Source organism: Sciurus carolinensis, chromosome 12 (genome assembly GCF_902686445.1).
Source record: "Sciurus carolinensis chromosome 12, mSciCar1.2, whole genome shotgun sequence".
NCBI classification, from domain to species: domain Eukaryota; kingdom Metazoa; phylum Chordata; class Mammalia; order Rodentia; family Sciuridae; genus Sciurus; species Sciurus carolinensis.
This window is the reverse complement of record NC_062224.1, coordinates 47,089,503-47,101,059: the sequence shown is the minus strand read 5'-3', so window position 1 is coordinate 47,101,059 and position 11,557 is coordinate 47,089,503. Positions and strand designations below refer to the sequence as shown.

Here is an 11,557-nt window from a genome sequence, read left to right as displayed (position 1 = left end):
GTAGTCCAATTAGTAATTTGTACTTAGAAACAAGTGGAGAAATTGTTCAGGGAAAGGGGAAACAAAGGATGAATTCAAAACGAGCCAATCATATAAATCACTTTATCATCATATACAAACCTACAAGAATTGTAACCCTTTCGAGAATAAACAAACCTCATCTTTTGTAGGGAACAAAACAATAACATTGGAAATTGGAGCTGGGTCTGACTTCTGAATCTCATTAATTTTCCTCTTCTGTAAAATGAGAATGAGCTTTAAGAATTAAGTTAAACTCTTTAAAGTGGAAATACCACTGCTTACTTCACAAGAGTATAGTGAGACATACAAACGCTTAAATTTGGACAACATAAATATGTCTGAAATCTCAGGCATCTCTCCGACCTCAGTTTCTTGTTTTATAAGCAAACGTCTTCCCCTAGTTTGACCCTCGCGGCTTCCCGTTGTTTTCGTCTCAGAACGCAGGCGCGAAAACCCACTGACCTTTGAGTCTCGCGCTTCCGCTACTCTGACAATGGCGGTTCGTGGCGTGGGGCGCTTGACCTGTGTGTCCCTGTGTGCCCAGAGAAACAGTCGATTCCAGCGTCCTGCTCTTCGGCCTCTCAGTTGTCCAGGAACTGTAGCCGCAGACTTAAGGAGAGAAGAGCAGCCATCTGGGAGCACGGAGACAGGTAATGGCGCTGTGTCCTCGGTTTGCCATAGCTCGGTCCCACACCTGGCGAGGAAAGAGGAAAGAGAGTGGGGATCATGGCATATGCTTTGACGGGTGGAAATAACTGTGTCCCGCCCTCCTTTCATTTCACTAGGGGGACCTAAGGCCGCCGCCTTTGCTGAAGTCGCTGTGTGACGTTTTTTGGGGGGCTGCTCCTTTTTATAGTAATGCAGTTGTATAAGCCTCTGAAGTTCAGGCCAGGAGCAGTTTGTTAGCCAATAATAATATACCTCCTGTCAGTCATTTCCTTCATTATTCACTAATCCATATGATTTTGACATCCATAAGATGTTACTGAAGGCTGAATATAGTGAGCCTAATGAATTACCAGTTTTTCTGGCTCCCAGAAGTAGGGCTCTGTTGATAAAGCTTTCTGCTGTTTATTTTTTGGCTGTTTTAAGCAAAGTCTTTTGTAACAGATTTTCATTCTCTGTTGTTGCGGGCTCGGGGAGAGTGTTCTAAATTTGTATGCTTCTTTGTATATTGAGAAACTCATTCTTTCTGAACCTCTCCTGTGGCCCAAGAGCTTGTTTATGCTATTTATAATTGTTAAAACAATCTTGCTATAATATATGTCTCCATTTTATAAATATAGGAAGAGACTCAAATTGCTACATAACTTGTGCATGGTCACACAACTTAGATCTTGAGTCAAGTTGCCAAGCAAGTTATTATTTTTACCATTTCTTGGAACTACCGTTTTAAGAGATGAAGTTATTTCTAGGGGCAGTTCAAAAGCATACTAAACAAGTAAAATATTGTTCTTTCTGATAAGTTATTGTCTTCATCAGACTGTATGAAAGACTCATGGGCAGAGAGTGAGAAATACTCATGGCATCTCATTGAAATATTAGTAAAGCTGTTTCTGTTGAAAAGTTTTCATTAACCCTGCAAATTTGAGTAAGAATTCTGCTAAAAAAGCTTTTGGAATTTAACATTTGTATAGTGCCTTAAGTTTGAAAGTATTTTCCTGTGCTCTTTGAGATCTAAACCTGTGGACTAGGTATGGAAGGAATTATTATTTACTCCATTTTATAGTTGAGAAGACAGACTAGTTCAGCTTGCAAGTTCAGTCCTTCCCCATCTACACATGGCAAAGATTAATGGTAAAACCCACTTTTAATTTCAGTGCTATCTTCTTCACTTACTACAAGCTTTGCAGTTTCTATATTTAAAGGAAATGTTTCATTTTGTATATTCAGGGACATTCATGTGCTATAACAAGTTAACAAAATGCTTATGTGAATTTCTTTACCATTTCAAAAGAGAAACTGTCAACTACACCTTACTTGTTATATGCATACATATAATAATTTTATAATTGGGAGGAACCTGAGAAATATCAGATCACTTTTTTCATGCAGTGTGAGAACTCTCTGCTGAAATATTCATATAAGATTTTCTAGTAGTATGGAATATATGCTGTCATGAGTCATTCAGTTTCATTTTTGGTCAGATGCTAATGGTTGAAAAATGTTTATAATGAGGTAAAATCTAGTTTTCCACTTCCTTTTTGCTTTTAGTTTTGACCTAGCTTCATTGTAAGTAGTGGAAAGCACTGTAGTAGAAAAAGAATAAGAGTGTCATTATTCAGGACTCTTTCAAATACAGGTGGTTAAGTTCAACTCAAATTAACCCATTAATTCCCATGATCGTAGATATGGGACACCTGTAAAAACTTAAATTGAGAGTAAATATACCACTGTGATATCTTTTGAAATAAACATTGTGCTTTTAAAATTCTATTCTTTTGAAAAAATAGGTGAATGATTATGTTTCATGTATATGTTTATATATAAGGGATATCTAAGCTGTAGATTATAATTTCCAACCTATTTTAATGCCCCTGTGTCAATTTCAGTGACATACACAGAATTGAAAGCTTGGGACTTCTGGAGTTGTAAGCAAACTCCAGAAACAGACATTTTTACTGTTTTAAGGTTGGTTTTAGTTTTGATCTAACTTTCATTGTAAGTAGTGGAAAGAACTGTAGTAGGAAGAGAATAGGAGTGGCCTTATGCAGGACTCTTTCGAATACAGGTGGCAAAATTTAATTCAAATTAACCCATTAATTCCCATTAGGTAAGAAGTCTAGAGGAGGATTTATACTTACAAACTTCTATACTATTTGACTTTACTTTTATAGTAAGTAGGTGGACATCTGTCTAGACTCAGTGAAAATCAGAGGCAAGAATGTGTACAAGTGGTAATTACAACTGAAAAAGTGGCAAGATGGTCTAAGCAGAGTCTGTAGCATAAGAAGAGAAGGAAATAGGGACTGATAGAAAGGAGGACAATTGGTAGACTGAGATCAGATTGAACAAGAGTAGAGATGTCCATGTCCTCAACATGGAAAAAGATATTCTCCTATGTTGTAAATAAATATTTATTTAACTGCTTAGACCTCTGTGTTGTTAAATATATATTTAAATATTTATTTAAATTGTAGTATTAAGCAATACAATTACATTCCTTCATAGAAGCTGAGATAAGGTAATATAGAGATGGAAGAGATTCTACCATGGAGAGTCAAAAGTCTTTACAGACCTAAGCAAAATTTGGAGGATGAATGGGAGTTTGCCAGACAGAAAATGAGAAGGTGGGCATTTCAACAGAGGGAAAAGACATGAGAGTTCATAGTATGTGATAGTATCTTGTGTGTCCACTGCTATATGTGAAAAGTGCAAAAGAAGAGTGGTAGAAACTGACGTTGAAGAGGGAAGATAAGAAAGCGTGAGGAACTTTATATCCATGCTGTGGAATTTAGACTTGATCTTAAAGGTAGTGACGACTCTTAAAGGATTTTCAGCAGACAAATCAAAGAATTAAGGCTTTTTAAAAAGCTATTGCTTTTTAAAGATATATATTATTATATATTATAAAGATCTTGGCAGCAGTATAGAGAATCACTTGAGAAGACAAAACTAGAATGACTAAGACCAAATTCACAGTCAGGCTATGGTGGTGGTGATACAGGACTGAAATAAGAGTTTAGTGTAAAGAATTGATACTGGGAATGGAGACAAAGGCACATATTCAAAGATGTTTTTTCGGCATCTAGTCCTTTAGGAATAAGAAATATGTTCCTTTGTGTTTGATCACTTGTTAAAAATGATAAGTAGGTCAGGGACAAGAATTCTCTAGTTTGCCAGTAGACTTGCCCTAAGCTAATATTTCATGGTTCAGCCAGCTTCTGCTGTCAGTAACTCATATTTCTCTGTTTTTTCCGTGAAGATATGTTGGGGTTTGCTGAAATTCAAGGATAGTGTAGGTAAATGTTTCCTTGAGCCATCAGTTTTGTGACTCGTTGAAAGAAAATGAGGCTAAAAACTTCTGATTTCCATGTCAGTTACATTTTTCTATTTTGTTTAATCTCCTTGAAATTTTGTGATTATCGATTTTAGATTTGGTGGTGTATATCCTGGTAGAATGGTAGAGTCTACCATTCCAGACTTTAGAAAGAAGCACTTTGAGCCACTTAACTGTGAAGTTAAATATCTTGGAGGCAAAATGAGTTGTTAAAAAAAGAAAATTCAGTGTTTGGCTTTAATGTTTTCTTAGAACTCGAGTGATTTTTTTTTTTTTCTTTATACTTAGTTCATTTTTTGATCTCCCCTTTGTGGCCAGGTGATGATTAATTTATTGACTGTTACAGTTCTTTTCTTCATTTTCTGTGTTTGTAAAACTCCTTGTCCATAGAAAGGTATTTAAGTGGTGGGGGAGAGGGGAAATGCCCCATATCTTTAGTGAAATTATTATGAGCTCTTGGGCAGCACTGGGTTTTAATTTCTTTAATTTCCCTGTAATGTAGATCACATGATAGATGGTAACATAATTGATAGAGCTTGAACAAGACCCTTGACAATGATAAACTCCTTAATAACTTAAATCATTGTATTGGACTTCTAAAATTGTCTTATTACATTAGGCTTATGAAAATTTCTTGTGAGTATGCGCCTGTCACTGTAGTGAGAGACTTTAATTCTTCAGGATAAATACCAAGGAGTGATATTGCTGGGTAATATGGTGGATCCATGCCAAATCTTTCAAAATATGTTTTAAATTTTACATGTGAGCTTATATGTATGTGATGAAAATGTTTTTGTCTCATTCATAGGCTCTGAAGACAAGAGTTCCAAAAAGAGATTCTCTGAGGTGCAAAAAGAAAGACGAGAACAGGCACAGCGAACTGTTTTAATTCATTGCCCAAATAAAATCAGTGAAAAAAAGTTTCTCAAGTATTTATCCCAACATGGACCTATTAATAATCATTTCTTCTATGAGAGCTTTGTACGTATTTGAAGAACGGTCTAACTTAATGTTCATGCTTTTAAAGGATAGACATTTTTTGTTGTTGACTTTTTGTAATATGGTAAAGTTAGATTCTGTTTTTAAGTCCTATGTCTTTCATCATCTAACTTTCTTTAATGAGGTTTTTTTCTTTTGACATGAGAATAAAATTTCATAACAGTAGTGTTTTAGAATTGCAAGTAATTTTTGGTTGAATGTTCCCCTTATTTGAATATTTTTGATAATATAATACTTTAGATACAGCACAGTGAGAGGGAATCTTTGTTTTGCCTTTTAATTTTCTATTTCAACATTAAAGTTTCTCTTAACTGGTATCACTTTATATTCCTTTTCTTAATTTACATATATGAGTAAAACATGCTCATGTTAGAATAATATCATTTGTAAATTTTTAAAAAGTAGTATTTCATAGCATTATAATTATTTTGAAGATACTATGTTAAACGTAAAATGCATTTTGGTTTGTTTGTTTGTTTGTTTGTTTTTACATTTTTGGCATAGGGTCTCTATGCTGTTGTAGAATTTTGCCAAAAGGAAAGCATACATTCACTGCAGAATGGAACTCATACTCCAAGCATGGTCACAGAGGCTGCAATTCCATTCAGGTCTCGTTTCTTCAATTTAAAGCCAAAGAATCCATCAAACCAGACTTCAGAATGGTCACATATACAGTCAAGTAACCAGTTGCCTCCTTCGAGCAAGAAGCTCTTTGAATTACTTTGTTATGCAGAAAGTGTAAGTTTATAGGTATACTTCAACTTTAAAAATATTTTTGAAATTATTTATTATGAAAGTTCTTATAAAATGTGCACACTATAATATTGTTTGATGAGTATAGATCTTCAGCTTTACAGACTGGAAAGGGTTGTGGAGGTGGATGGTGGTGATGAATGCATAACATGAAGAGATTTCTTCCATTTCTAGCTTTTTAGCAATTTCATTAGGTTCAGCACATCAAGTAAATGTCAGGTTTTCACACTTCAGATTATCTATTTTGATAAATGGAAAATGATTTTGAGATAGTACAGTTTTCTCCTTGTCTTTTTCAGAGAATAAACCCTTAAAGTGTATTTTTAAAAAAAAAATTCAAACTACAGAATATGTTAAGTGAAGAGTGAAAGTAATCCTCCGTTCCACACCCCATGCCCTCTAGTACTCCTCAGAGGTAATCATAGCCTTCCAAAATTTTGGGCCTTTTTAGATGATCAAATTTTCTTTCCATTTTGAACATAATGACATAAATTATACCTGGTATTATGTAAATTTTAAAGTGCTTATTTCTAGTTTTATCTCTTCTTTGTCCCAGTATTGTATTTTTCTTGGTTTTTCTTAGACTTTTTGAACTTTTAGCTAGTTTCATAGTCCTTACAAAGAATCGGTTCATGGTTTTATTTATCAAAATACTACCATTTTTTGGTTTGATCTAACTTGAATTCTGTACTTCTAATCTTGTATATTTCACTTTTTTTTTTTAGTTGAATGCTTAGTTCAGTTATTTTCAATATTACTATTATTACTTTAAATACTTAAACCTAGCACACAGTTTCAAAGTTCTGATAATTTTAGCACCAAACTTCTGTGTATGTACAGGTTGTTTATAGATATGTAGACCTTGGGCCTTCATTACTTAAGTTGTTGTTTACTTCTAAAGTTTCTTGCCCTTTAACATTGGTTTCCCAGTTTTGTGATTGTTTTGACCTCTTCGGAGTCCTTTGCTTACTTTTCATTTTTCTAAAACACTTTACTCATTGCTTGCAAAAAATAGTTTTAATTCTAGCCAGCTTTTATTATGCTAGTGTTTTCAGTGCTTTGTAAAGAATTGATTTCTTATTTTTTAAATCTTCTTCTAAGACTGAAGGAAAAAAAGTATATTTTTAAGGTAGGTCTCTAAAACTATCACATCTTTAGAAATAAAATGACAATTATTTATATGACCTGTACATTTTCTGTATTTTGTGGGTTTTGTTTTGGCCAGCTAGATAGATGATCAGTTAAACACTCTCCTGAAGGAATTCCAGCTAACAGAGGAAAACACCAGGCTCCGGTATCTCACCTGTTCTCTTATTGAGGACATAGCAGCTGCATATTTTCCAGGCTGTACCGTCAGACCATTCGGCTCCTCAGTGAACACTTTTGGGAAATTAGGATGTGATTTGGACATGTTTTTGGATTTAGATGAAATTGGAAAAATCAGCACTCATAAGGTAATTGTATTTCTTTTCATTACTGTGATCATTGAAAGTTAAGAAATTAGAAAAGTAAAATCTTTGAACTTAATAAAATTTTAACTTTATTTCTAAACTTAGTAATGTTGTGTTTAAAGAATATGGTTTATTTGCTATTGATTCTTTGGAATTGTAAAGTCTTTGTATTATATAGGGATTACTATATCTATAGGGATATATATATATATTATATATATATCATAGGGATAATACTTTATATAATATGGTTTTATATAGGGAATTACTTATTGTGACTACTCTGCATAATTTGTAAAAACAAAAAACATTCTTTTCAATGGTTCAGAAGTTTTTCCTTTAGGTTAAGGTTGCTTATGTTACTCACATTATATGTTTCTTAACTAATGTTTTTATCTGTGATCTAACCTACTGAAATATTTCTAAATTTATTTTTGACTAAGTTTTTCTGAAAATTGTTTTGATTTTTATTTATTCAAAGGCTTTATTAGCTTCATATAGGCATAGATGTATGATTACATCTTATCAAATTGTTTCTTCACATTTTCATTAAATTGTCTTTTCAACTCTATAAATGCTTTTTCCTTAAATTGTTTAGTTATTAAGATGGGTTATTTGCTATTTGCCTCATGTATTTTTTGTTTAGTTTTCCACCTTTATTGTTAAATTTTGTGAGTTTCTATCTTATAAATAGTAGTATACTTAAGATTTTTGAGAAATGCTAATTAAAGGTTATAATAGCTTTGCTAATGGAAACATTAGCCATAGAGTGAAAATTTTAATCAAATTCATCCAGTTCTTAAAGCCTTACTTTGCACTTTAGTGAGCTCTTCTGTTACTTCTTGGTACTTTGTTGTCTTTTTTGGCATTCCACTTTGTTGTATAACCCTTCATGTACTTGTTTTATTCTTCAGCCTAAGTTGAGAGAAGTTAGGAAGAGTGTGTTAGACTTTTTGGTATATCTACAGCACTGTGTGTGCTACCCTGTGCACAACAGTTAGTTAACCGACTGTTTGCTAATAAATAAATGAAGGTTACTTACTAAGAGTAAATTTTAGATTTATCCATTGTTTCATTGTGTGAGAGATGCTTACATTCGAAATGTGTAATTTAACAACAATCATTTTAGCATAAAATCCTAAGCTAAAATCCATCTTTGGTTTTTCCATCAGCTTTGCTTTTTCTAGTAAGATGCTGTCTAGAGGATTTATGTAATAGAAGTAAAAATTAATGGCTAAATCCTATTTTCTGTTGTGTAGATGACTGGTATGGGCAATGCGCCTAAGTATATATTTTTTCTTTATTAGATTATCTGCATTTAGGTAGTGCTACAGGAATAGCAAGTATTAGTGAGAAGTGTCTATTAACTGTTTCTAAAGAATTTTTCTCTCAAGTAAAGATTTGAAAAGCTACTTTGAAGAGTAGTTTGGGGAGAGTATTTTATTTTTGCTCATTATAGATGTGTTTTTCATCATCTACATCTTCTACAATTGTATTTTTTTATTACTGTGAGGATCAGTTTATTTAATTACCCCATGTGCTTCTTGTTCTTTTGCTTATTATGTCAGTCAGATTAGGCTAAGTTAAGCTTTGGTAATAAATAACCCCAAATTTCAGTGTCAACCACATAACTGTTACCTCTTGGACTTTGAGTCCAAACCAGGTGAACAGTGGCATTGTAGATGTTGTATTCTCCCAAGCACTCAGTGCTCTTTAAGCTTCTGCGGAGAAGTGACATGAAGCTTTTGCTAACATTTCATTGGCCAAAGCAAAGCACATGACAGGGCTTAACCTTAGAGGTACAGGAATGTGATATCCTACCAAATGCCAGAAAGGTGATGCAGAGTGTTTGATGAACACCTTCATATTAGCTATCATCCCTGCTCATAGTTCATAATTCTCCAATTTCCTGTCTGTAATTCCGTTACTCAGATCTGTTTTTTCTAGTATCATTTTCACTTCTGTTACCTCAAAGACTTTATTCTTTCATTGATAGTATTTAGTTTTCTAAAAGTCTGATTATCACTTTTCTCAGGAGTGAGTCTAACCCTTTACTTCTGAGCTTGAGGCCTACATTACTCCTCTACCATAGAGTGTGACTCCCGATTAATGTTCTTTTACCATCCTGAGGTGATTTGATCCCCAAACTGGTTATTTCTTCTGGCCCTGTTTAATATTCATGGAAAATGTTCTCTTTTTTGTTTTTCTGTGAAGGAGCCCCATACTTAATTTGCAGGTTGTTTTTGTTTGTCTTATTTCCCATTTAAATTTGTATGTGTTTGTATTTTTTTTTTGGCTGTGCTGGGGATTGAACCCAGGGCCTTGGGCTCGAAGGCAAGCACCCTACCAACTGAGCTATATCCCCAGCCCCTGTGTTTGTATTTGAAAATAGAGTGAACTAGGGAAAAAAATTAAAGATGTTAAACCCAAATGACTGCCAGAGTTTTGAAACATTTATATTTTTAAGGAAAATGTGTTTTTATTCCCTTTAATAAAAAAATCATCCTAGTAAATCGTAATCCGTCTAGAGGGTAAAAATTAATAGAAACAATATAACATGTTTATAGGAATTTTTTGTATACATGTAATATTTGTATATTTCATCTATTTTTTCTTATTATAGAGTAGTAGATACAGAAATGTGCAATGTGACTGACTATCTCTGCTTGGTCTAGTCATCTCCAGGAATAACCACTGTGAATTGTACAATGTATTTTATTCTGGGTTTAATTTTCTTTTGCATGTATAAGTGCTTTTTTAAAAAAGACTAAATATTTACAGATAATAATTTAATATACAAATTGTTATTTGATTTTCTTTTTTCCTGTTAATAGTGTTTTGCAGTCCAGTCTACTACTGCATCCTTGTTTGCATATTCTTTTGAATGATTGTATCTTAATTTACTCAACCAATCCTCTGTTCAGACAATTGGGGTGCTGTCTTTTCCTCTACTCTTTATTGCCAGTTATATTAGTTAATGTTCTTTGGTTGAAAATAACAGAAAGGAACCCAAACTAACTTAACTAAGACCCAGAGTCAATAATGTGGATGAGTAGTAGGAAAGGACTGGAAGGAGGAAGTATAGACTAATAAGAACCCATGAAGTTTTGTTTCTTTCCATATGTTTGCTTCATTTATCTTTCTCCCCTCACTCTTCCCTCTTACTTCTATTGATTTTCTTTACTTTTTCATGCTTGTGGTATAGAATACGTGCCCCAAAACTTCAGTTACATATTTCAACTACATAGTTACCTCTCAGTCTTAGTTTTAATTTCCAGTGTAGATCTCTGGGTGAATGCATGGTATGTTCCTATAGTGCTTAGAATAGCTAGCTGTCCATGCTTTGTCTACTCAGCTGAGAGGAATTGAGTAGATTTCCATGATAAATGTTGTGCCTTAATCCCTTTAGGAGGAATGCTTTCTAGAAGAGGGGAAGCTTATTAAGCTCCTTAGAGCTGCCAAAAATTATCTACCATGTGAACAGTGCTTTAGAGAGTGAACTTATTTGTGAATTGGCTCATTTATATAACTATTTATTTGAAATAATTTCTAGCATTGTAATAGTCAAAATATACATTTAACATTTTAATAGCTATTGACAAGTTCTACAAGTATGTCCAAATTTATACTGCCACCAATATTGTATTCATTTCTTTATACCTACCAGTGCTGAAAGTCAGTCTTTGATAGACTGTTAAATGAAAAATTTCATTGCTGTTTTACTTTCTTTAGTTTCTAGAAAACATGAACACCTTTTGTTTATTAGCTATTTTTATTTCTTCTGTTAACTTTGTGTCTTTTTTTGCCTATTAAAAATTGTGTCTTCCCCCTTCATTTGTGTGAAGTCCTCATGAATTAACCCTTTCTGTAACATGTATTACTGATTTATGTTTTATTTAGTACTGAATGTATGCTTTGCCTTAATATATTATCAGTTTTTGTGTAATCATATTACTTCTTTTGTGTCATTTGGAATTTCGTGTCATGCTTAGAGAATGCTTTGCTATTCCAATATTTCACTTCTTCTACTTTACTGATGTACCTTTTATGTTTTAGTTTTTGATCCATGTTGAATTCATTTTGTTTTAAGACTGAAGTATGTTGTCTATTTTTTAACATTTCTTCTGGACTCATTTGTAGAATAGGGATTTTTCTCTACTATTTTATAGTTCATTTTATTCAACATTAAAAATTCCTATACATAATTGAGTCTATATATGCTGTTCTGTACTCTTTGCTATTGTAGACTTACCACAATTTTAGCTATTAAAATGTAATGGCTAACTAGGAGAGGGCAAATATATGTTCACTGAATTTATAGAATAAGTAGTTA

The 11,557-nt window shown here is 33.2% G+C and overlaps 1 protein-coding gene across 2 annotated transcripts in view; it reads left to right on the top strand.

Annotated features, from left to right (window-relative positions):
- Positions 1–486: 486 nt before the first annotated feature.
- Mtpap (mitochondrial poly(A) polymerase) overlaps positions 487–11,557 on the top strand; it is a 28,564-nt gene continuing 17,493 nt past the window's right edge. The window contains exons 1-4 of one of the 2 annotated variants that reach the window (XM_047520264.1): positions 487–671; positions 4,830–5,002; positions 5,525–5,758; positions 7,003–7,227. In XM_047520264.1, coding sequence (XP_047376220.1) covers positions 515–671; positions 4,830–5,002; positions 5,525–5,758; positions 7,003–7,227 — 789 coding nt within the window. In that variant the 5' untranslated portion in view covers positions 487–514. The remainder of the gene's footprint in view (positions 672–4,829; positions 5,003–5,524; positions 5,759–7,002; positions 7,228–11,557) is intronic. The other variant, XM_047520263.1, reaches the window with a different exon arrangement.